Below are 27,913 nucleotides of genomic sequence, written 5' to 3' on the forward strand. Positions count from 1 at the left end.
TTGTCTTGGGTCTTTGGTGTCATGCCAAGTGTTGACCTTTGGGGTGGAAGTACTGACTAGTATCTGATTAGACTCATGCTATCCTTTACTGTATTCAATGGTGTGGAAGACAGAGAGAAATGGCCAGAGAGGAGGAAGCAAGGAGACAAGAAAATATGGAGAATTTGGAAAAGAAAGGCAATAAAAGTGACTTCATGCTACAGTCATAGAAGTCTCTGATTAACTTTTCTCCAAGCAATTCCTGTATATGGTAGGGTATATGCTATGTTTGCTTAGATTTTCAGAAAATACAACATTTTTGGGACTTTAAGAGAAATTGGGTGTTCACCACCTTCTACTAAACAGTCAAACAACTAGTGTTTGACAGTAATTAACTTCACAAGAAACTACTGAAAGAAACTTTTTTAAAGCAACGCATTCATTCCAGTAACGCATGAACAGCAGCCCCCGAAAAAAAAACAATTACAGCAATCAGGGAATCAGACTCAGTGTCATACATTTCTTCTGACCGTTCACAAGCTAGCCAAAAGCTACAGCCATAACTCCAAGTCGATAGTGGGGGTTTATTGTGCTTCAAAGATGGTATCTGGGCCTTTAATTGGAGTCAAACGCAATAAAATCTGTTGACGCTTGGTGCCTGGTGGTTTTTACCAGATTTGCTGTGTGTTTTATGAGGGTAACATGTGATATCTGTTTGAGTTTGGCAGGCGGGGGTCTTGATTAAAGGTGAGATCGACTGATCCCGGATGTGCAGATACCACATGATGAGCCTTTGTACTACAATTACAGGATAAAGATGGGCCTGTCTGTCTTTCTGTCTGGGCTTGTACTGAGGTACCACCTGAGTTGAAGTAAAATCTACACCTGGGACCCTGCGGCAACACACACACACACACACATTCACACATTCAGGTTGCAGCTGGTTATAGAGGTCGTTTGAGTATAGCAGAAGAGAATATGTTTTACCACTTTGTTTATTTATCGGCACTAAAAACCGCCTACCTAGCTACTGTGTGTCTGTTATGGAGAGAAGAGAGGAGATGGGGGTATAGGAGCGACTGTAAGACTGCCAAGGGAAAAACTATTATTATATGTTGGATAAGAATCGTGTAGCCTTTATTGTCATCAGTCATCTAAAGTTTTTGTATTAGTTTCATTTGTCTTCTCTGTCAGGCTGCAGTTTTATGTTCTTTTTATGCTTTTTCTATCAACTTTCTTCTATTTGTTCTTTGTGTTACATTCAGTATCTAAAGCATGACTTGACTGAGTTGATTTGATTAGCACTTAAAACAGATTTACCTTCATTTGGATTCATAAGCTGTGCTTAATTTAAAATAGGGAAGGAGAGGCAGAGGACAGAGTCAGAGGAAAGAGACAAGAACATTAGTTTAGAAGAGATTTGATGTTCTCAGGGACTTGACGTTGACGTAATGCAGCTGAGTCAAACATAAGGCTATTAGCAATTAGTCTGGGTACGCATCTGTCTTCTCTACAGCTATAAACCCAACAATATTAGCATCTGTGTATCCTACAATAAAATGCAGAACCCCAAGTCATAGCAGTTCAATGACTCGGCAAATGATGCGTGCCTGTCAAGCTGCGTGTGTGCATTTCTTTGTCTATGACAGTGTGTGTTGTGCAAGACAGAGCGGAGGGCAGAGAGGTAACATCACAGTGTGTGCAGTAGCGACAGATAAATCACAGCTTTACGGGTGTGTGTGTGTGTGTGTTGTGTCATCTCACGGCAGTTTAGGGGCTCAAGACAAACAGTGTGAAGTGGGCTACAAGGTCGGTCTCTCACAAACTCTTTTGTCGAGCGGGAGATTCCGCTTCTCCAGTCCTGTTGTCCTGGCAACAGGGTGAGAAGTCAACCCCATTCAAACACGAGAGTTTGGAGCTGCGTGGTCAATGAGTGTGTTTGTGTGTGTGAGGGGGGAGTGTGGGTGCTGGGATGAGAGTGGGTGTGTTTGTCCTCTTCCAACATGAGCTGGTGAGTCAGGAGAAGAAAATGAGGACAGGAATAGATGGTAGAAGAAGAAAAACAAAAAGAAAAACTGAGACAAAAGGGCACAAGCAAATTTGAATTCACACTGCTGACATTGCAGTCTTTCGCTCCATTCTGCAAAATAAAGTGGTTGAAAAAATAGACATCTTATAAAGACATTATAAATAGAGCTATGAATACACTAGTCTTGTGACTCTTGTGTTTTAGCGCTGCGCAAGTGCTTCTGCAAAAGTAGCTTTGATATATGGTCTCACTGATAAACCAAAGGATTTAGTGAGTGTCCTTCCCCATTAGAGCTAACTGTGTAAAATTGAACTCATCTCTCACACAGAATATCTGGGCCATTTATAAAGTTAATATCTTTTAGCTGACACAATCTGGTACCATTATATGTGACTCCATTAAAAGTGAGTTAGCATGACAATAGCCAATGTCTTGCTCCTATTAGAGCTCGCATTTAGGTCTTAATACCATGGTGGTGACAAAAAAAAAAGGGCAGAGCAGTGAATGACATGCAAGACTGGATAGAAATATCAAGTAGAATTTCATTACTTTTCAAATCAAAGGGCACAAAACAGAGAGGGCCCACCAATTACCGCACCACGTCTCCTCCTGGCCACCTTTCATTTTCAGGGGTCTCAATTTAGTGAAAGAGAGAGAGTCTGTGTGTCCTGATCGACTGAGAGAAAACCCAATCAGTGGATGTCACTGAAGGGGCAGAGATGAGAAAAGGTGTTAATATTTAATGTTTCGGGGCCCCCTGAATACGGGCCTCTTTTCCTCTTCTCCCTCTTCCTTCCATTCTTTTTGCCTCAGGCACTCCAATTAACACACCCTGTCCTTTTCTTCCCCTTTTCGCCTACTCTTTCTCGCTATTCCCTCCTTCCTTGAAACAAAGCCCCTGGCAAAAAATAAAATTTAGATACAGGAGGAGAGAGCAGGCAGGAATGGAGGGATAGGCAGAAAAGGGAACAAGTAGGGTTTGACTTAGATAACATTAGGAAGTGCGATGCAAAGTTTGGTCTAAAAGTTCAGAAGGCTAGAGGGTTGAAAAAAGGAGAAAACTAATGCAAATGCAGGCATGAGCATAAAACTAGAGAAGGGAAAATATGCACAGAAAGCCTCATACATGGAGGAATTAAAATTAGAACAAAGGAGAAGAAGTGAGATGAAGTGAGGGTCCCATGTGCATCTTTTCCATTCCCCCCTGCCTCTACCTATTTATCAAGGTAAATGACTTGCTTTAATGGGCCTGAATGATATGCAGTGTTTGGCAGAGGCAATCTGCTTGCATATGTTGCCGCTAATGTTGCTGGCATCCATAATGGGTTATCCTAATGAGGTGTATTCATGATGAGAGAGGCTGTAAATATTATAAATTCCTCTCAGGGCCCATAAGGGCATGGGCTGCCCTGGAAAGATAATGGATGGATGGATGGATGGATTGATTGATGGATGACAAAGGATTGACAACTGAGGAGCAAATATTCTAAACACTCTGCTCATGTAAATTATTTTACATGACTGGCTAGATTTTGACAAAAGGCGAGCGATATATCTCAATGAAGTGCTAAATTTTCTGAAAGTGGCACTCCTGGTGATTTAGTAGCCTATTGTATTTCCATAAAGTCCGATGACTCCCAAGAGATAGAGAAGAGAAATTGAATCCGGAGTTTCTGAGATAATCTGACTTCCTACCTTTCTTTCTTTGGTTTAAGCACCAAACACAGCAGATCCTACATTTTCTGTGATGCAACCAACATCATTTGTTGTTAGACCACATAATTTATTGAAAAGGTAACATGGTGCCTTTTGGTGCAACTGATAATTCGCACAGGTTTCTCAATGGACTGTATTTTGACACAGGTGCAAAGGATTTTTTTAAAAATCCTTGTGGTCCATCACCTGATAGTCTTTGTTAGGGTACCAATGGTGCAAAGAAAGAAAGAGAGAAATAAAGAATCATGTCTACAAGAAAGGATGTCCTCAGGATTCATTGTCCTTCCATTCTGTTTTTATCAAAGGTGAAACTCATATGGCTCCAGGTTGTTTTGGATTAGTGGCAACGATGCAGCACAGAAAAGGGTCACTGCTGTTACGGAAATACTTTCAAATCGACTTAGACTGGACTCAAAACTTGATTCAAAAAGTCTGCTTTGTTCCGATTGTTTTGTATTTTTCAAAATGAAACATTATTGACACCTCTGTCTTTTACAGTCAGGACAGATTGTGAGAGAGAGGAGCGATCGAGCGAGCAAGGAAAAAGGCTGGCTCAGAGTATAAATAAGAGGAAAGACATTAAGACTACAACTAATCTCGCTAAAAGGGTTAGGACAAAGTGCTGCCACCCCTGCCGTCTCTCTCGCTTCCCCTCTCCCTATCCTTGAATCAATTCATTCTGCAAGTCATTTCCTAGCACACTGTGAGGATAAATAAGCAGAGTAAGGTAGCTCTTATGCCCATTTACTGTAATAAGAACCCCACTGGAGTGTGTCCATTACATCCAGTGTTTGTGTACGTGTGTGTCCTCAAGAACACAGTAGCTTATAGTGTGTTTGATTAAGATTAAAAAAAACAAACAGACCAAGACACTTTTGTTCCAGAGGGGAAATAAGATTTGAGATAAGTTGTAAGGTGAAGGCGAGGTGAAAGTAGGCCAACATGTTTTTCTGTGTGTGTCAAATTTCTACCCTGGACCCTACTATCAAATGCTCTCTCTCTCTCTCTCTCACACACACACACACACACACACACACACACACACACACTCACACACACACACACACACACACACACACACACACACACACACACACACACACACACACACACACACACACACACACACACACTCACACACATACATACACACACACACACACACACACACACACACACACACACACACACACACACACACACACACACACACACACACACACACACACACACACGGTAAGGCTGAAACAGGCCGTCCTGCCAAGTCATGTATATTTTAATACTGATGAGTCTAGGGATGAATGTCTCAAGTTCCATTTATAGTAGCCTATTTACAGTATTTACACAGTGAAACACACGGACAAACACAACTGCCTGCCCTTCATATCTCAACAGCTCAAACAACTCGGTCACCCCTTTTTTCTCCCAGTAGTCATTGCATGTCGAATTGTAGCACCGAGGTGTTTTGTTGGCCTGGCAAAAGTTCGGGTCTTGCGTGGACAGGCTAGGCACACACACTGAGATAAACAATGTGAATGAACAAAGAGGCAATGGATAAATAACACCAAGGTGCTACTGTACTTTGCTTCCTGATCTTGTGCCTTGTGGAGATAGTAAATTTTTAAATTTAGGAATTCTGGCTTAAACCCGAAACCTGCTTTATCTGCACACATTTCATCTCCTCTATTTGATTTTCAATCCACAGTAAACTGGCGTTTTTCACACCAAAACAACGATTTTAATAACTCTGGTCTTGTTTCACAAGGGAAACAGGGAAAACACTTTTTGGGGAAAAAAAAAAAAGGCAGAAAAAGAGATTCAGCTGTCTTCCTATTGACTTTTTAGTGTGAATTATTATTTTTACAACAAAATGGATGCTTTTTTCCCAGGTGAAATATGCATTTTTAGGATTAGCCTGCAAAGTGTGGTAGTAGTTTGACTTTTCTACTTTTGCCTTTATTTGATGCATTAATTAAAGCGGCGCCGTTGGCCGTGGTTGTGTATATTTTTCCTGTGTCTTCTTTTGTTGCTCCACTTAATCAAAATCCCTTTTTCTCCATCCCCCCCTCTCTCTCTCTGATATGTGCTCTATCACTGTCTTTCTCCTCCTCTCTCTTGTCTCTCAATTCTCTCTCTCTGTAGGAGTGCTGAGTAGCACTCGGCCCATCTCATTTGGAGACAGCCCTCCCTTCACTCCTAATGAGCCTTCATTCTGGCAGAAGGGAGAGAAAAGCCAGTGAGAGGAACATCATTTCCACTACTTCAGCTGACAGCAGTTCCCTCTTGAAGCCCTCTTCTAATATCCACATGGGACCATACAAGAGGGTTGGAATAGGGAGAAAATGGCCGAACAAATGGATATTCACTCTCCCTATTAGTCTCCATTATCTGCAAGCATCATTTCATAACTAGCGACTAACAAGGCTTCTGTGTGTGTGCCCGTGCTCCTGTTGTATGTTCTAATGTGTGCCTTGGTGGAGCCAGGATACACAAATCTGGTGTGGACAGCTCAGAAACCAGAGAGAATTGCCCTTCTTTGTGCCCAAACTGAAATACGAGAGCACTTGCTGAATAAAGGGGGTCTTATAAGGGGGCGAGGGCACTCCTTAGGGGGCCAGTCAGCCGGGCGTGACAAGCCGGCACCGCTGTAATGAGATAACAGGCCACTGGAGTATGCGTTGATTCATTCCTTTCTTTCACGTTCTCCTCATCCCTTATCCCTTTGCTGTTTTCTTATCCATCCATTCCTCAATAAAAAATTTATTAAAAAAAAAAGGCCATCGTGTTCAGTAGGCTGGCTAAGCCTGTGTGTGCAGAACAGATAGAGGGATAGAGAGGAAGGAGTAAACCCTGGCAGAGAGATAGGGCGAAGGGGGAAAAAAAAGGACACGAGTGTGGAAACAAAAGCTTGAAAAGGAGAGAGTGTGTGTGTGTGTGTGTGTGTGTGTGTGTGTGTGTGTGTGTGTGTGTGTGTGTGTGTGTGTGTGTGTGTGTGTGTGTGTGTGTGTGTGTGTGTTGCTGAAAACATATTCGAGTGCATGTTAACAGAAGCTTGGAAATCTTGGTTGAATTCAAGCAAGGCCACAGTGGAAAACAAAACAAAACAAAAACAGCACACTTAAGAGACAGAGAAAGATAGCAGTAATCAAATCATAGAGAGACTGGGTGTATACAGTACGGGTCACTGCCTCCAGACATGCAGGGTAAAGCCCACCTCCACTCCTCAACCATCACAAAATTACCCTTGCACCTGCCATCTCGCCCTCCTCCCTCTCCTTCTTCCCTCCTCCTTCTTTCCCCCTTTCTATTCCCTCCTGTCTTGGACAAACAAGTCTTATACAGTGTTGACAGTGGCAACACTCAGTGGGAGGTAGAGAGATACGGGAAATCCCAGCTAAAGGTTGAACTCATTCATTGTGTGCTAGGAATATATGACTTCCAGCCTGGCAAACTACCCTGAACAAAAGTGTTTTTTTTGCTCTTTCCATAACCAATGCTAATGAATTGCCACCATTGACCTACATATGTCAGCTAAACCACTAGGTTTCCACTTATCTTACTTACCTCTTAATACTTCATCAATGATTCATTCGTGAAAAAAAGGGAAAAAAAACATGCCTCACTCTTAAATCAATGTTTTCTTATCATATTTGGGATTTATAGTTGCGATAGTGAGGCGACCAAAGCCATGATTTCATCTGAGCGACATGAGCTGTCTGCCCTCCTAGGCTATCAACACTCGCTGTCCCAAAACAGAGTATAAGCTGGAGATTTAGAACGGTCTGTCTAGCCCTGAATCTGTAGACTCCTGCCTTGCATACCTCACACACAGCAGACTGTTAGACACACACAGAAACACACTCACAACTTTTTGATGCCCCACCTCCCACCCATGTTCCTTCTCCCCTACCTCCCACCCCCATCTATTTTCTGTCTTTTTGCCTATTATGGCGGATTAACTTATAATGCTTGGATGAACTTCAGTAAGTGGGGGGTACGAAGTCACACATCAATACACACACAATCGCTGGCTGGCTGGCAGATATGGTCACAAGCCCACTGGCACAGACACACGGAGCCTTCTGGAGCACAACGAGGCACATGCGGACACCAGTATGCGCACACATACATGCACATACACACAAACACACGTTCACATACAGGAACCAGACTCCCATGCTGAAACTGAGTGAAAGGTGCAGAATCCAAACCAAAGCCCCTATTAATCCGCCTGATCCCTCAGAGATAGAATAATTCAGAGTTAATTATTCTCCTGCATTCCTCTCTTTCTTCTTCTTGATTCCTAAATCCACCAAACTCCCTCTGTACCTCGCTTGCAATAGATTGTCTACCGTTGCCTACTGTAGTAAGGCTGGGTATTGATCAAAATTTTTCAATATTAATTTTCAGCTCCTTGGTATTTTTACACACTCAAAGCAGTTTCATATGTGGTCAAGCGAGCTAGACCGTGAATGAAGACAAGGAGTGGTGGTAGCAAGAAAGCCAGTGAATCAGACTGGTGAAACTTGATTTTCCAATTGTTTCACAGTGGTTACGTTACAATAATATTATAATAATATTTTAATGCATCTTCAACTTGTTTGCAGTTTACGTGTTGGTCCAACTTCCTGTTCCTGTTACTGCTGCTGCCTCTACCATTGCTGTTTATGTTGAGAAGCTACATTTTTTCCAGACAGCTCCACTCCTGCTAGGTATCGAAATTTGGTACCGAAAGTCAAGGGATTTTGCAATACTCAATATTATCGAAGCAATTCGGTTGATGCTGTAACCCCTATACTGTAGATCTATCTTTGTCTGCTCTTGCACATTTTAATTTGTTTTTTTCCCCCACTGCTCCTTTTCTGCCATGGCAGTCTCTTCTACACTATGTCTTGACAGAGTTAAATGAGAGGTAAATATGGTTATGAGCCCCTCTCTCTCTCAATTTTTCTCTCTCTGACACACACACACACACACACACACACACACACACACAAGCGTACATGTCTTGGCAGCAGCTGACACATAGTCTGGCATTGAGGTTGAGTCTTTCTGGTTGGAGTTTGGAACCACAGTGAGTTTAATTAGATTGGAGAGGGAGACCACATGGTTGGCTGACTGGCTGGTGTAAGACTGGCTGAGAGGCTGGGTACTGGAGAGACTCACTAACAACCACACTGTACTATGCAAGCTGTGGAGAAAATCCACTCAGAAATACTGTATACACACCAATGTGCTTGCATAGTTTTCTGCAATATATTTATAGTTGTAGATACAGTAGCTGCACATTCATTTGTATGCAGACAGATCCCTCAAATCTTTCTTTATTCTTCTGTCCCGGACTGGTGCCAACAGTGTTCTCATGCAGATAACTCATTATAAAAAAAGATAAAATGCCTTGTGATATATAGTTAAAAGTATCATACATCATTGCTCACATCACACCATATTATCTTTTGTGTCTCATGGAATTTTGAAGTGCATATTTCGCACAGGGGAAAGAAAAAAGCCAGAGAATGTACTCCCACAAAGTAGTTTCTATTTTCTGCACCAACACTTCAAGACAGGCCAGTAGATAAGCTGGATACGAGAAGATAGTGAGGGGCTGCTCTCGCCCATACATGGGTAGGGCAAGGAGATGGAAGAAAGCTGTGGTATGCACACACACACACACACACACACACACACACACACACACACACACACACACACATATTTACACACCCAGTGAGCATATTTCAAATATCATTCAGCATATGGACAGAGCAAACACACAAATTATAAGTGGCATGCAGATCACGTAATATGTGCACATATTTTAACGTAAACCAGGGGGAATATGAGCTTGCAGGCGCACACAAATAAGAATTTGAGCCAACTCCCATCTGTGTTAACCTTCCAGCATTCTTTGTTAATCTGCACCATAATGGCACACCTGTCTTCTTCCATTCTCTATTACCACTATAGAAATACAGTGGGGGTGTGTGGGGGGAGTGGTCATGGGAAGGGAGGGGGGTTCAGGGGGTCATTAAACACATTCATGAACAACCAGCTGATCAACCCTATCTTTTAATTCTCTCATTCTTTATGAATCTCTCTATCGTCCACGCTCTGTTTCTTCATCTGTTTTCATAACTGTCTACTTTTTTCAACAAGAGGTTTGGTTATGCTTTTGGGGGGGTGGGGGGGCATGTTACCACGGCAACAGACAGAGAGGTTATTGTCATAGCTAGACAAGCATTATTGCTAAAAGTGGGAAGGATGGGGGCACAAGAGGGTTTTTTTCAGGGGCAGGGGCAGGTCAGAGATTGGAACAGTGCAGGCCAGGGGGGGAATAACTAAAGCAGCGGGCAGGCGGGGTAGATAGGTAGGTCACATTATTATTGATTGCCTGACATTATGTGGACAGCAGGGGAGTCCACAGAGACAGACGAATAAATTGTGGCTTGACATCAAAGTCAGGCTGCTGACATTGAGCCTGCAGGGGACAAAAGCTGCCCAAGGCTGGATTAGAGGTGGATAGATGCACATAAGCACACACAGATGCAGAAATAAACAGACAAGGAGAACACTGTCCACCAGTTACCCGATTAAAATGAGAGCTGAAAAGAGAGAGCTTGAAAATGAAATGACAGAATGAAACAGGAGGGAAATGTCAACCGTGAATAATTTCAATTCCAAGCTCAGATTTTTTTTATGAAGCCACTTCTCATAAATTGGACATTTTCTTGAATAAGACACCAAAAATGTCTTACTCATTTACACATCAAGGCTCACCAGAGACTTCCAGAAGGTGCATTATTCCAGTCTGCATAAAATTCCAATCTGCTTCCCAGTACATTTTTCATATTCATTAATACTTCATTAAATTATTATTCATAGCTTGGATGATGATGTGATTATATATGAAATTGGAGAAAACAGATGAAATAATTAGGCCAATGAAGCTACGATTTAAATATTCAACATTCTCATTTTGACTGACTCCAGGGTCGGTTATCTGGTGACTGTAGAGCAAAACAGACAAAAATAAGTGACAGGAGAACAAAATTGTCAGAGAAGATAACTGCAGGAATGTCCGACATGACATACGTATTATGTATTATTATGTTAAGGCCACACCTGGTTCAAGCCTTTCATCAATGGTCATCGGACCTGACACTGAGGGCAACATCACTCATTGTCTGCTAAGTGATTGACTGCCAAGTCTAGATGGCTATCAGCTAAGCTAACCGGAGACTAGTGATAAAATCTGGAATGTGTAAAAGCTGAGAGACAAAACAACACACGTCTCAACCTGCACAGACCTGCACCTTCAGGAGATGGAAGATATCGACACTGTGGGGCTGATGTGTGGAAGGAAAGAGGGGAGGGGGTGCAGGTGTGAGCTGGAGGGTTTTCAGAGAAGCCAAAAACAAACAGACAAAAACAGCAGGATGTCGTCATGGATGGAGAAAGAGACAAAAACGAGCGGTGGGGGGCCGAGAGGAAGAGCGTGGAAGGAAAGAGGGGAAAAGGTTAGACGTAGTAATATGATTGAAAAATGTTTCAGCCACATTCTACTCCCCAACCAAGGCTTTGAACCACCAAACACTGGCTGTCTCTCTCTATAAATCTCCCTCCACAAAAGCACACTGACCCATTTGATGCCACAACTTCCTCTGCTCACACAGTGCCCACATCTTGCTATTCAGGAAAAAACACGGGACAAAAATACCGCCAGCTCTTCTTCGCCTTTAAACTACACATACCCAAGGTCACACACTGATGTGTAATGTTGTTGGTCTCCCAAGAGATTTCACACCAGATGGGCCTGTGACCCTCCAGGTCATGCTGCCTATTCAACCCACACGTTCACACATACACAGATATACGCTCCCCTAATTCAAATGCAACAAATTTACGCTTTCTATAAGGTCTGTTTCCTACTGAAAATTCATCAATATTGTGGCCTTTCCATTATAGGTTACTGACGACTAACTCTTTAACTGCACACTGAAAACAAAGAGCATGTATGTTTAACAAGGCCAAAACATATTATTAAGAATATGAAAGTTGCTGTCTAAGGAAGGGTAAATGAAAACTAGAAAAAGGTTATTTATTGTAGTTGTGAGAAGTTTAGTTTTTTAATGGTTAATGGTTAATGATCAATAGTTTTGGTAATGATTAAATAATGTGACAAACAAAACTGTCACATAGTTTAGAACTTTTCCAATCTGAGCATTTTATCATTTTCTGTTTTGAAAACAAAATACATAAATACGTCACAACTCAAGCCACCTCTTTGACACAAACATATCAAAACAAAGATCTCCTCTTTCATCAAACTCACATGTGCGTATTTATAGATGAAAACTCAGCCTGTGTCTCCATTCTTTTGCAAACACACAGACCATGATGTGTCCAGTAAAGATACCATATCATGAACAACTATAGAAATAGGATGTCAGACTAACACAGAAAAGAAAATAAGTGACAAAGAAGACTGAACCTGACATGAGATGGCACAAGATTACGTGACAGACATTGACAGGAAGAGAAGGAGAAAAAAAAGTGCCTGTGGAAAAACTGGCATGAAGACGCAATGCTAATCGCCAGCATACCAAGATCAAAGGAAGAAATGAAGCATAAAAAAGGAGCGTGTCAGAGTATCCTTGTGTCACTTTAATCATTGCATACCACAAAGTCAGACAGTATGGAGAGTGATTTGTTCCCCTTTTTTAATCAATAGAGTGTATCTAGGGAAAAAAGTGCCTTAATAGAGTACAAGTAACATCAATGCCTACTGTAAGATCTGACCTCTGAATCTTTGCATACACACTCATGCATTTACTTTGTACTGAACTTAGTTAAGAATTTTCGCCAAGCCTGAGAGAAAACTCTGATTTTCTGTCCAAGTAAATGAATCATGTTGTTGGTGTTTACAGGGGCAGATGGTCCAGGTAGGTGTTGCAAGTATCGGCTGTTTAGGATAATGGCGGAAATAAAACATCATGCAGAGCCAAGCCGGATGGTTTTGTGTGTGTGTGTGTGTGTCTGCATGTGTGTATCTATCCATATGTGTGTGAGGAGGAGGCATTTGGAAGCTCGTAGGGGTGTTGAAGGTTCACTATCAGCACCTCTACCAACCTAGCACCATCTACTCCTCTTCAATTTCTAAGCAACTGGTAATAATGTATAAATGTTTGAGCATGTGAAGGGAGAGGGAAAGTAGGAGGAGAGAACATGGATGAATGGTTAGAGAGAAAGGAGGAGAAAGGGGAAAGGTATGAAGGTAAGGAAAGAGGAGTGGGGTTAGATAGAGGATAGTGGAAAACAAATCTGTCTAACAGTGTTCTCTACATTTTTTGTGAAGGGGAAAGCATTAAAACTTCTATTTAACTAATGTGGCTGGAGAAAAAGAAAATGAAATGGGTAAAAATGAAAAGAGAGAAGATGAAATAAAAAAATGAAATGCATCCCATATATTACTGAACATCTGTGATCTTACGACTACATTCATAGCCTGTGCTTTTCATTAAAAGAGTGGGGGATGGAGATAGAAACAAGATGAAGATAAAAGCAGACATGACACTTTTGAACTTGTTTCAATTAGATGAACTCAAAGGCACCGGCGCTGAGTAGCTGGACCTCCCATCAGCATCATTCATTTATTATTTATAACACTGTGTCCAAAATCACAGGCCTGTTCATGAAACATGCTTCTTCTTTTTTTTAACCAAAAGCAGAGATGAGCGTGTGATTTAGGTATTCAGTTTACTATTCCAGAATTTTTCTAGTTCTTAAGATGTGAGTCACCACAGTGAGTTTTTCTCAAAGAATTTGTACGCCACCAAATGTCAATAGGGAACAGTGTGCTTTTGTAATGCTGTGGTTTGAGTTACACCCATTCTGCAGTTGAGTTGGGGGCCCTAGGGTGAATTTTGACATTTTATGGTGGGGATGGTGGCGTCTCGGAGGGGTTCGCAGAGGCAGGCAAAAGCTTGTCCTTACAGGTATATGGAACGAAGAGGCAGAGTGAAGGAAGAAGTGAAAGGACACAGAGGAGGGGGTGCCTGTCAAATCCAGGAAGAGGTGAGAAGTACTCATGGACAGTGAGCTGAGGACTGAAGCAGAGAAGTAAGTCAAGTTGATGGACAGGAGGTGGAAGCTGTCTATCACCAGCAGAGCACCAGAATTTTCCATGACTGCAACCCCTCATTCTTGAGATGTAGAAAGGTAGATTGGGCGTAGGGGGGGCAGAGAGGCCTGCTCCATATCGCCGTAATGAGCTGCGAACCACAGACTGAGGTGGCAGACAAGGCAGGGAGACACATGGAAGAGACGCATGGAGGTAACACTCCAGTTTAGGTTTCAGCTGTGCACAAGTGAAGGCAGATGGGCTCGAAAGACCCAGTAGATGTAGGACAATGTGTTCCCCAGATTAAAGAGGCATTATATACATTTAGCATACTAGTACCCAGATGCTCATCTCCCTCTGCTGTCATAAATCACACCAACTGGTTGCTTCATTCATAACATTTTGCAAATATGTGGCCACTAGAGATGCAACTAAGGATTATTATAATTTTTGATCTGTCAATTATTTTATCTATTTATTGATTGGTCCACAAAAAAGAAATCATTTTGTCTGACCAACAGTCCAAAACCCAAAGATATTCAGTTCATAATGATTTACAGCGATGTAAAAGCAGAAAATCCTCAAAAATGAAAAGCTGGAATTAAACAACGATGGCCATTCTTGCTTAGAAAATGACAAACAATCATTCGATTATCAAAATAGATGCCAATTAATCATCAACCAATCATTGCAGTTCTGGTGGACACATATGTGCTTTGCCAAAAAAGCTACATCATGAAAAAATGTTATATAAAAACACACATTATTTTCACACACTATGGGCCTACATGGGGTTGTGGAGAATTGCCTTGACTGAGCTCCCAGTTAGCACTGTTTGTTCAAGTTGTCGTAGTTATTTGTCTGTTGAGAATTCAAAAACAAAACTTCCTGTTCTCATAGATGGTTGCTCCCACCAGCCACTAAAAGATAACGTTGGTTCAGAATGTACAATAAGATGCGGTCAATGGCGTTATTTAAGATGATTTCTGCTATTGAAACTCACCTTGCCTCCCACATGCATAACAACCCAGTACAGGCTTATGTGCTGATAGCAGCTTTCATATTTATCTGATAATTCATTCCATTTTGGATTGTACTACACCACAGTCAGCTGCTGCAAGCAAACAGACGCACTGCAGTGTGTCAGTGTTACTGGCTAATATGGTTTATGGGCAGACCTGTGGACCGAGCCTGGCTCAGGCTGATATGGAGGCTTGTTTTCACGCTCTAGAGCCAACCATCCAATCATTTGGATATTGTCTCATGTTTATACTGGAGGCTTTGGCTGCCCTCTGTTAGTCAACTGACTGATAATCCACTGCAGGGGCTCTGACCACATAGTCCAGTGGGAACTGAGAGAGAAAAACAAGAGAAAAGAAACAGCAGAGACAGCCAGAGACATATGGTACAAAAAAAATCAAATGACTGTAGTGAGGACAGTAATGAGAAGAGAAAGCAAGAAAACTAGAGGAACTGGAAGATGGCAACCAAAGAAAACTAGTAGCAAAGCACTCCAAAGTGTCAGAAGATAGGGAAGGGTGAGTAGACAGTGAAAGAAAGAAATGAGGACAGAAAGAGGTGCAGACGGTGTTGAAAGTGAACACATGCAACTTGATCTCAAGCCCATGACCGTCCAGCTGTCTCTCCAGTTTCTCACTCCCTGCCACCATTTCCTTTGTCCTGTTAAATATGTCAGCAATGCCCATGGGAGATGGCAAAGAAAGAAAAAAAGAAAGAGAAAAAAGGTAGGGGAAGGAGAGTGTGTGCAGTGAGGGACAGCAGATCCTGTTATGATACTTGAATATGGCTGAGGTGAGGAAGAGAGAGAACAGGTGGGTAGCCACAGGAAGACAAGTATGTCATTGTTTGGCTGGCACCAATGTTCTCCTCAAACTGCTCCTAGGATATAGCATTTGCCAGTGAATGTTGAGCTGAAGTTAGCATTAGCAAGGGGTTACTGTTGCATACTGCGCTTTGACTTTGTTTGCCCTGTCATGCCAATGGTGGGCCTGGCTTTGATGCTCTTCTCAACCCTTACACCAACTGCCCCTAAACCAGCGCCAAACAGACACACATACATAAATGCATACACACAAACAGATGGGGCGAAGTAGGGTGTGTGCGTTTGTGGGTGAGGGGCAACAGAAAAGGGTGTGGGAGGTAGATTTTTTGGCTAGCTTTACCTTGCCAACTTCCTTGCCAAGGAGAGCTGGGTCTAACTCTGACAGCCTGGATCATACACCACCAGCTGGCCGCCAGTAGCCACAAGCTTGGCGGCATAATATGACACGATGCAAACAGGGAAAGAAACAACCACCAAATCGAAAAATGAGAACAATAATGACATAAATGAGACAGTTAAGTTATCATTACATGAAAATAAGGAAAATCAAAGCTTAACTTGCCTGTTTTAGGCTTAAAAATATTAGCTTTGAGCAGGGTCTGAAAATAACACTCACAAAGCGGCAAATGTGGGTAGATTTGCCATTTGGTGAGTAAATCTCAGAAGTACATCCGCCATACTGGAGGGTAAATGTACCAAAAGAGTCATGTAATACAATATCTGGCATGATTGCTTAGATGAAATTACTTGTATGTCCCTATACAGTGTGGCACCATACGAGTGCCGGCCACAGACCGTCTCCATCTCTCCCAGTTTCGTGGCACTGTTTACCATACGGGACATTGGTCTTCTGCTAGCTACCATTAATTAAATAGCTATTGAGTGGCTACATTTACGAGGAGTAAGTGTGACACAAAAAGTAAAGTTATTATTTTTTAATATGCTTGGCCAATGGATTTTTTCATCCAACAGTCCCAATCAAAAAGTTACTTTTGCACACTGACATTGAGACACCATTCTAACATAAAGACACTGTAAAAAATGTAAAAAACTAAGAAAGACAACAGAGAAAAGTTAATAAGAGAGGGAAGAAAAAGAACAGAGATGGTTATAGCCCTGTGAGGCCCCTTCAGTGTACTGGTGGGCTCTACTGCAAGTCCATCGCTGTCCCATCACCAGCTGGTACTGCAATCAATGTGGGATTGCACACACACACACACCTATTTATAACCTCTGTTAAGTCCGGATTCCAGTTCATGTTGAGGTTGCACTAATGTTAACATGTTCCCAACAGCCTTGACTGCTACAAGTGACGGATGCCCACACACACAGCAAAGTCCGGTCCCCCACACAGTGCTAACTCTCCCCTTTTGTCACACGCACACACACACACACACACACACATACTGCCATGTTAGTTCAGTTAATGGGGAGTGCATTCCAGGCACATAGTCTGAGCACATATTAAAACACCCAGACACTCTCAAACTTTCTCACACACCTGTGACTATGTAGATGTATGCACACATTCACATACTTAAACACATGCATGTATGCACACACACAGCTATAACATCAACAAGTACCACCCTACGACAGGCTCTCCCTTTAACCGTGCCTCAATGTTCTGCCCTCCTCCACTCCCTTCACTCTACACCTCCTCTCCTCTCCAGTCCTCTCTCCTTCCTCTCCTCTGTCTCTCTGTCTCCCTCTCTCCCTCTCTCTCTCTCTCTCTCTCTCTCTCTCTGTGTGGTGTGTAATCAGCCCAGTATTAATACCTGCATTCCAACAGCCTACAGGAATGTCTTAACAATGTAGCCTTGTTCAGGTAGTGAGAGACAAAGACCTCAAAGGAAAATACATAAGAAAGTGCTGCAGTGACAAGTAACAGGCCCACAGCATGTATGAAGTGAGGCACTTTATGTTTTGGAGATGAAGACAGTTGAGTGGGATACACTTGGCACTCAAGGTGTGTTCAGACAAAAAGCAAATTGGATTTTTTTGCCTTGTGTATTTGACTGCCGGGCCGTTTTGTTTACTCGCCCCAAACAGCCAAAATAGCAGCTGTAAATTAGCTGTAAACTAGAAAGTAACAGACGCACTGACGGTGTTCTGCTGAGCTTCTGACTGAGCTGTTATTTCCCTGTGGTCCCTTTCCTATTTCTTAACTTCCCTGTACATTTATGAGACAGATTTGAGATGGGGGCAAATTTTTCATGCAAGTTGAAACATTTTCAAGTCGTGCGGGCACGTCTTTGCGTCAATTTGTGCTACCCCTGGTGCATCTAATCATGTCTTTCCATTGACTTTTATGTAATTGCACTGCATCTAAAATGTGCTTTGCACTCTGTCTGAGCGCACACTGATACTGCCTCCAACACTACCATTCCATCTATCTATAAATTATAGGTTTTCGGTTATTTTTTTATTTTTTTAAACTTTTTTTTTGATGTACTGCAATTAATTGCAGTAAACATACATTTTATTATTCTAAATATGTTTTGCCATATTGTGATATATACTGTATATACACTGTATACAAGCAGATAAGTGTGATAATGAAAAGCTGCTCCATCATCCTCCCATCCGACCCCCATCCCTCCCACTGCCTGTCCTCCTTTGTCAGGCCTTATTATTGAACATGTGTCCTCCTCTGCCCCTGCCATTAACCAACCCCTCCCTTGCACACTACTTTGAATGGACAGGCACACACACACACACAATGTGCAGCACACACTCCCGAACTGCTAATTGACATGGGGAGTCGGTGCATCTTTCATCATTTTCCACAGAGACAAATCTTGAAGTCTGTGTGTGTGTATGCGTGTGTCTGTGTGTGGGTGATGTGAGTGGTGAATGGGATCAAAGGGGGTCCTCCAAGCTGTCTGTCCAAGACCTCTGTGCCTCTGTCAACACTCCACAAGGCAGCTGGAAAAGGCCAAATATCTATTGTTCTCAATGCTCACGAGTTCTACAACATAAATGTTCAACATGATCAGCAGACTTCTGCCTTGATAATCATTCAGTACAAATAACTGCTCACTAAAATTAGACTAGCTGCTGCAGCATGCCTGCCCGGGACAGAATGCAAGATGCTCTCAGGGCAAAACACTGGGGTTATAATTACTTTAGCCTTTAATAACAAGAGGCTAAATCAGTTAGCCACTCTGTAAGTCTAACATTATCCCCACAATAACTATCCATCACGTTTGTTGTTCTGCAAATCGCACAGACATGTAATTGGGAATCATTTAGCCTGATGGAGTCATAATCCAATTGAATGCTATTGATTTTGGATTAAATATTCATATGGACCAGAAACAAGCTTGTACTTTTTCCTGCTAGACTGAATCAAAACGAAGCTTTGAAACTTGAGTCTCCTTGCATTACTGGAATATGGACACAGATGATGAACAAGACAAGAATTAATTCAGCTTTGAAATTGACAATGAAAACAAGAGTAAATGCACTTGCCTTAATTGATCTGGAAAAAGTAACTTGAGTGCTTTCCATCACTGCTGCCCCAAAATTATGCAACTATACAAATATTCTTGCAGTCAGTCCCTTCTGGCTCGATTATTATCATTAGTTGAACTGTCAGTCAAAAAATTACCTTCCCTGCTGCTAAGATTCACTAGGGATTTAATACACCCTCCCTTGTATTGGCTCCTTCTGTTCGGGTTATTGTGATGATTACACAACACACGGTCAACAGGATGCATATATTTTCCATCGGGCCCGGCAGGAATGAGAGACAGATGACTGACGGAGAGTAGGACAAGATTAGCGGAGGAGTGAGAGATGAGTGAGAAAGATGTATGGAAAAGATATGGAAAACACAGTGATAAAAGTTATGGTTTACAGAGCTGGGTATAAACTAAGGTGTGGTAAAGAAACTGACAGAGAATTCCAGGGAGAAATGTAGCGAGCAGAGAAGAAGCTCACGCTAAGGTAAAGAACAGGATGTGACTTAAGGAGAACATTAATAGTCAGATCATGGTAACTTTATCCTATACTCTTCTCTTTTCAAAGTCAAGTTCACACAGGCAGAGAGGAGCAAAGGCAACTTTAGTGCAGTGGTCGTGGTTTCAGAGGGGCTCTGGTAAGTGAAACCTCAATAAAACAAAGACAAGTTATATCCTTGGGGCAGCTGCTTTACTCAGAAACCATGAAAAACTGACACTCGATCTGCTCAGTGATGCTACTCTGGTCTCACTCTCAGGTAACGTGGGAAGCCCCCTTTTGTCAGAGATGAAGTCATACCGAACTACAAGTACACAGAACCAAACACTAACGTAAGGTGAAAGTGTGTGAAGGTGTTGTAATATGAACACCACCTTTGAATCTCATACACAAACAAATCCAGTAGCACCCTTCCCCTCCTCCACCTTCTGCTCCTCCTCTTCCTTCCCACCATGAAGGATTATTGTTCCCGATCCTGTCTCCCAGGTCCCCCTGGCCCAGTTAAAGCAATAAGATCTCATTGTCAAACACTGACCAGCCTCACTGGAGAGGTTAACCACTGCTGCTTAACCATTAACTAGATTAAAGTCAGGGGGGGCGCAGGAATGTTCTCTGACAGATGGAAAAGGGAGATTGGACATAGAGTAATCATGATGGTTTTGGCCTACCTTTGTGGTAGTGGTTTGAGTAAATTTGCTCACATGCACACATATGCACATAATATGTAAACAGAGAACATTCTGAGGCACAGTGAACTTAAAGTGACCCTAATCTCCTCGTTATCATTATGCGATCAAGATAAGGGAGGGAAAGAAACCCTTGGGGCTCCACTGTCATATTTCTGAAACCACTCCCTTGGAAGCAAGAATTACTGGGTCAGAGGTGTCTCTCAGTGGCAAGGGAAGTGATAAATCTACATACTGTAATTCTGAAGAATAATTTTCTGAAATATAAGATATATAAGTTAAATTAGGGGTGTGTTCACAGCACCAAACATACAGTTTTACTCTCTCCTTCCCCCACACTGCGCCAAGCCAGTGGTGTAGAAAGACATGAGGTGGTAATGGAACCCAAGTGTGTGTGTGTGTGTGTGTGTGTGTGAAGGGAGAGGGGGGTGAGTGGGCTTTTTGGAGGGGTGCATTCAACAACTGCTGCTGAGGCAACTGTTGATGTCTGAAAAGCAACAGCTTGCGGGGCTCCCAGAGGACGCTCTGCCAGCCAACAGTCAGATGGAGGGTTTAGGGTTGGAGGGGCGCAGGGGTTAGGATTTCTTCTGTACTGCCAGGAAAATGATCTCCTTGGCCACAGATCCAGGCTTTTCCATGATATTCCCCATTCCTAATTGGTATTCCTCAATCCTGACATATACCGCCTGTCTGTTCTTCACTGCTGTTATCGCTTGCCTTTATCTATCGCTTTTGTTCTTTTCATCCTCTCTTGCATACCACACTACTTGATTGATCAAAACAACTGGACGAGACACAAGAGGAGTATTGTAGATGTCACTTTCTGTGGCTGTTGTATTTCCTTGCTGTTTTACTCTGACACAGATTTTTACATTGCATGGTTCAAATAGTTCAAGCCAATCCTGGTGCTTAGTTTATTCTGACAACAAACACACTAAGAAATAGATTCTCTTCTCTATCCGCATCTTTCTACTGCACTCTCCTGCTAAATGGATTGGCAGCACTTAACCTTGTCTCCGGAAAGAGCTTTGTGAATTTTCAATTTTGCTCCAACCCTGAATTGCAAACCACCCAACCCCCCATCGCCCAGCCATCACCACCACCACTACCATCCCACACACACACACGCACACACAAATGTAGAGACAAGGACACACATGCAGAGAAATACAGCCTCTTTTCAAGGCTGCATTTGGAATTACCCATCACCATCATCTGCTTCCCCTGAGAAAAAAAACAACAAGACTGCATGGTGGCAACACAATAGTCAGCTGTAATCATCTCTCATCCCATCCCTTGATCTAGCTCCACCCGTGCCTTCCTCTCTGCTTCCTTCCTTCCTTCCCTCCCTTCAACTCCCACTAATGACAAGACAGCAAAGCCACAAAGCAACAGCCTTCAACCAAATAAAAAAAAGTTTCTTTTTCACCTTTCTCTTCAAGTAGGGGAGGATTTCCTTCTCATTTTAAAATCATTAATGGTGGCTATAAATCTGCTGTGGAATGGCTTTAGGGATGGGCGTTAAAGCAAACAGAGCCCTCTCCCACCAAAACACAGCAGGCAGTCTTCCTGATGCTATGCAGGGTCATTAACTGTGAACCATGCATAAAGGCACAGAGGTCGACACAGCCTAAGACAACAAGGTAAATCACAGCAGGCAAACACACGCACAAACACGACCGAACACCAAATAATCTACTCTAAAGTGTCTTTGTGAAGGACAAAAAAGAGAGAGAAGTTAGGGTTAAACCGAGACAGACCAAGACAGAGAGACGGGCAGACAGACAGAGATAAGGAGAGGGGGAATCAGAGACGAACAGTAGGTGAGTGAGATGGGAACATAGACAAAGATAATCAGGAGAAACACACCTTTTGTGAATGTATGAGCACCCGTGGACGTGAGAATAATAACAGCTTTAACCGCAGTGCTTTTGAAGCTCTTGTGAGGATACGAGGATGAAAAGGCAAGAGGGATCAACTTTTCCATCTTCGCTCTGAACCACATAACACTTGATAAGTGATTTTAAACCAGGATTTACCATGTGCATGCCAACCCATGCCTACTGGTACTGAATGTACGCCCCCCCCCCAACCAACTTCACACTGCACTATCAAACTGCTGCAATTAGGTTTAAAGTGTCATTCACTGCAAAAAACCTAAAACAACACTTCTGTGTATGTAATAGGATAACCGTCTCTGAGCTCAATGATGACTCAATGGACTTCCCCATACAAATCAACCTGAGTGCATCCTTTCTTTAAGTGACTAATGTTTAACTGGTGTCTCGTGCATGTTCAATGGGAGCCAGTTCAACCACAAGAATGCACCGTGGCTATGAACAAACTCCCTCACTGCACCTATAACACTTCCTCTAAATGGTGAGATAGAAGCCACATTGTGGCCACTTGTTTGCATGTGGATTACTGACTGTGACTTGTGGTGAGAGGGTTTTTTACAAGAAACAAAGCCCATTTTCCATAGAATTCGAACTGATGACAAACAAACACACAGAGAGCATGCTCGGACGTGTTCAGAGAAATGCCACTCATTCCATCTCAGTGCTCTACTCCATCGTTGTGACACACACCAACACACATTCACAACCACGAAGAAGAGATGGAATCACCTCAATAATTACAGCCACACCATTCCAAGACCTTCTCCCCCGAAGGGCTAAATGACAAGGAGGCAAATATGGACTTGCTCTCCCAAAGCAGTCACTATCAATCTGTCAATCACTGTTATATGAGCTAAAGTTTCCACTGTTGCGTAACACCAGAATCCTGCAGTTAGAGACTCTACTTACATGTAAAGTATACATTATGCATGCATTTGTGTGTAATCTTTGAGTAAATGTTGCTTAAGTATGAGACATGAACACTTGTTGGTCAGTGAATAAAAGATATCTGTGCAGGATGTTATAATTATTAATAATTATGTATTCATGCATTCAACGTATGCATGCGTGTGTATGCATGCACAAAACCAGGTTTAGTGCCCCAAGACAGTTCAGGAGGAGGTCCCACTGACTTTTATCTCCTCATGGCTAAATGGCTCTTTTTCTGGCCTAATACCATAATAATTACACACGGCTGCAGGGGGTGAACTTTTGATGCTGCGCTGGTAGGGGGGACAGAAATTAAAAGCGCGGAAATGACTGTGGGAATTAAGGCGGCGATAGACAAAGAGGCTGACGCTGCATGTTAGAGGCTAGCACCTTGAACTCAGCTGATGCTTGTCACACCGATTCTTTCCACCTGTTTCTGACCACTTTGGAGTCTTTACAGTTTAGCTCAAACTCATCTGACCATCTCTCTCTCCCTCTGTCCCTCTCCTTTAATGTCACTTTGTTCTTTTTATCCCCCCGGACTTGCAAACATCCAAGTCGAGGGAAAATGTTCGAATCATTTAGTGTGAAGTTACTGCTTCGATAAAATACCCCCAGAACACATTGGTTGGACACCCTTTCAACTACTTAATGGAAGCAGGGTGCTAAAATGTTTTTTATTCCACTATCATCTTAGAAATTATGTCTGATTTTAGATATGTGCCTTCACAAACTTCTCAGCCTGCTGATGCCTGTGCTGCAATGGAAAAGGCAATGGCATGTCAGGAGCGTCAAACAGGAGCCATTTACCAACAGCGGGTCAAAGGGTCAGCATGATCCTGGGCACTGGCATGCTGAGCACTTTGGGGCGCTCTGGGTTGCCATGCACCACATTGCCTTGTGTCAGAACTATATACATGAATACATGCATACGTGCTTACAAATATGTAGATGTACGTGCAGTAGACAAAAACACAAACACATCTGCGTGTTATGGGTCCCATGATTCTATTCAGTGCGCTTCTCTCATGCTCACTACTGACATAGTTGGAAGTTGCAAGCGTGTGACCAGCAATTGTGAGAATGTGGGTCTGTGTGACAGAATCCCACTGAGAGTGTACAAGAGCTGCTATTATTAGACAAAACTATTTAAGACACATACACACACACACAGAGAGATAGAGAGAAAGATAGAGAAAAGGAAAACAGCAATTTGCCAAATGTTTTTTCTTTGATAAAAACAATGTTTGTAGCACCAAAGTGAAAAGATCTCTTCTCTTCCCTCAGACTGACTTCAGAGAGGCATAGGGCGGATAGGGTGAGTTCAGCACCTGGGGCCAAACCTCTAAATCAATGCACCACAGCTGTACAGAGGGACGTGTGATCTACACTGCATCCATCAATTACAGGACACTTTTTAGCAGGCACCTGTTAAAAGGCTCCATGAAGGACAGACACACAGCAAAGCGCAACAACTGTCTCTGAGGCCTGTAAGGAGGGAGGGCGCAGTCGTAAAAGGAAGTCTGGGAAATGAAGCGGTGGCAGAAGAAGAGATGAAATGAGAGAAGAAGGAAAGCTAAACCAGGTAAACTCAAAGTGGAGGAAACTCTGTTTTTTTATAAAATGAAAAGAAATTGGAACAAAATAATGGGCTACATGAAAGATGAGAAATATACAATGACTCAGTGAACATGAGAGGAAAAGGAGGAGATAGAGAACACAAGAGAGAGGGGAGTCGCCCAGTACCCCAGCCCCGCCCTGCAGCTCAGCCTGCTTCAAACCACCACAGGCTGCCTGCACCATCAAGGCATTAGAAATAACTTCTTTTTTTTTATTTTTTTTTATGTGGGCATTTAAAAGCACTCTGGCAAATTTGATTTTGAGACGCATTGAATTTCAAAGAAGCCGCAGAAGTCAGCAACACATTAAACAAGTAATATATTGCACATTTTAGAAGGACAATAAAAAAAACTACAATTTTACAGTGACACTAAAAAAGATAAAAAGAAAGCATGAAGCACAGTACAACAATAATGGGCAGCACTGTAAATCCCTATATGGTTGACTACTGCTGAGTAAGAGGAAATTAGGTCAATAATTAACTTGTTAACTATCAGTCCTTAAATGAATTTTAGCTATTTGGATTTGGTCAGTAATCACCAACTTTTCTTTGACATAGATCATGTAAGGCAACTGTTAAGTTAAATTTGGCTTTAGCTTCTCCTGCAACACCCAGGGGTGCTGAGGGTGAGGTGCACTGCCAGCAATGGATACGCAAATCCCACAGATGAGACATCAAAGCGCTAGAAACTGCAGCACAGCAGCCAGACAGCAGCATGAATGAGACTTGGGTGATTTAAAGCCTTTGAAAGCTATTCTTGTATTTTTTTTAATTTTTATTAATTGTACTTGTCTATACATGAACATTATGTTTGTTTTGGTTTTATACTGGCAGCTGGCTGTATGGTTAAGATATGCTCCTATCAGACAATCCTGAATTCTGGCAGCAGAGTCCAGAGGAAAGTCGCAGTGCACCGCAGTCCTGTGCGCCAAGAAGTGCACTCAAGTGGGAAAAAACTACAAAGAGTCAGTATTAACATCTCGACAGTGTAAATATCCCGTATACCACTGCTGGCTGCCTTAACAGTTGCTTCAGATTTGTTCTTTATAGTTACTGACGAAACAATTGGACTATTTCGATAGGTGGGCTGGATGACGATTTCGGGATAAATCCACTTTTCCACCTGCTGTCGGCTCTCTCTGGCTTTAGCAACCAGGCGGTAACAGGTTGCAACATAATTCCACAATATATAGTAAATATAACCTACTTCCAAAATGTTTGACCAAGTAAAACAACTTAATGAGCCGCTTCTGACTGGACATGCACAGGCAGGTCCGTGCGGTAAGCAGCGGACCTCTGAAAGTCGGAGTCTAGCCAGCTGCAGGAAAGTACAAATCTACAGCATGAAGCCTTGAAAAACTAAATAGAACCGTGTCCGAAGCATTATAAAGTTACTATAAAGGGGTATCTTTTTTTTTGAATGTAGCGGAAAGTATCAAAGGGACTTAAACCTACCTTGCAGTGCCCAGAGCAGCAGGGTGCACAGGAGCGACATGCGTCCAAATGTTATCCCGTCCATTGCAGCTTTTGTAACTTTTTTAAGGAAAAGTATTCACTGGGTTTTTCGCTTGTAGAGTGTGGAAATCTAGCAGAAGCAAATGTTCTGTCTTCTTTCAATGCTCCAGAGCTCTCTCTCTCTCTCTCTCTCTCTCTCTCCTCTCTCTCTCTCTCTCTCTCTCTCTCTCTCTCTCTCTCCTCTCTCTCTTTGCTAAAGGACTGCCTCTCTCCCTCACACACACACACGCAGACATCTGATGCTGGTGGCAGTCTTCTTGGTTGATATATTTGCACAAAAGGTGACCCCCCCCTCCTCCAAATACAACTCCCTCCCCTCCCCTCCCCTCTCTCTCTTTCTCTCCACTTCACTTGCAGTGAAAAGACCTGCTTGACTAATCGCGTATCTACTGGGCCCCGCAGGATAGTTTCTTTAAAGGAAGTTAAAAGTGATTTTATCATGAGGTTGTCTGACTCGCAGCAACTCCAAAACCGTACCCTCTAGTCAAAATAACACTTTTCAGGATGATTTACAAAATTAACAGCAAAAAAAAGTACAGAAATGCACAAGCTTACATTTAAGTCTATGCTAGCAGTAGTTCCCAAGTAGCTAAATTTTTCACTTATTTAATTAATGTTTTAACACTTCACATTTTTAAAGTAATGAAGCTTTTTTTTTTTTAAACTTCTTTAGAATGTTATAAACATAGAAAAGCTTTTCTTATATTATTTGAAAATTAGGTAGCATGACGTAAAAATGCGTCATAAATAAATTGGAAATAGGAAAAGTTGGGAAGTTAATATCATTCTCCATAGCGAAAGGCTCACATTTTTTATCAAGTAAACCTTAAAACAAAAGCTAGGTGACCGAATGAAGGTTTTACTTGCTGTTATCATTCTTCTTGTTCATACTGACCATTAGAAGATTCCCTACAAATTTGCTTACAGTGTAAGTGATGGGGGACTAAATCCACAGCACTTTTGCAAAAATATATTCAAAAGTTTATGTGAGGACAATGTGAGGCTTCAGCCATCTGAGTTCATCTCCATCCCTCTGGATTGCAATGAATAGTGTTTACCTATTCAGCTGCAATGGAAGGATTATTACAAAAAGATGGAATTTGGCACTAAAAAAATAAATTTTGAAAGACATTGATTATTTTGGATGGTTGAAGCCTCATTCATTTCAAATGAACTTTTGAATACATTTTTGCAAAAAAGGAGGACTGTGGATTTTGTCCCCATCAAATTGAAAGTACATCTCTAAATGTCCAGTACGAACAGGAGGGATGATTAATGTTCAATTGGGCACCTGACTCTTGTTTTAGGACAGACTTGACCTTTAAACTAGATGGTTGCTAATCACCAGGTCTTCATCACATCCAAAAATCTAATTGTCTAGAAAAAAGCAATCTGCTTTCTACCTTTGATCAATAAAGCTGCTCATGTCCCACAGACCTTTAGCATAGTCCCACAGACCTTTAGCATGGACCCTCCCCACTTGCATATGTCTGAAATAATGGTTTTCATTTTCAAAGCAACTGGAGGCCATTTCCTGGGAGTGGGCTAAGCTGTCTGTCATTGACAGACATACCATTCATTCCTAGACATGTGATCCTTTTCAGAGTCTGTTT

At 42.2% G+C, this 27,913-nt stretch overlaps 1 protein-coding gene across 1 annotated transcript in view; it reads right to left on the reverse strand.

The window, feature by feature from the left end:
* The window catches only part of bcam (basal cell adhesion molecule (Lutheran blood group)), a 49,900-nt gene extending 23,569 nt beyond the window's left edge, over positions 1-26,331 (reverse strand). Inside the window, exon 1 of the mRNA XM_062422208.1 lies at positions 26,241-26,331. Coding sequence (XP_062278192.1) covers positions 26,241-26,304 — 64 coding nt within the window. The 5' untranslated portion in view covers positions 26,305-26,331. The remainder of the gene's footprint in view (positions 1-26,240) is intronic.
* Positions 26,332-27,913: the final 1,582 nt, after the last annotated feature.

The sequence above is a fragment of the Scomber scombrus genome, chromosome 7 (assembly GCF_963691925.1).
Source record: "Scomber scombrus chromosome 7, fScoSco1.1, whole genome shotgun sequence".
NCBI classification, from domain to species: Eukaryota; Metazoa; Chordata; class Actinopteri; order Scombriformes; family Scombridae; genus Scomber; species Scomber scombrus.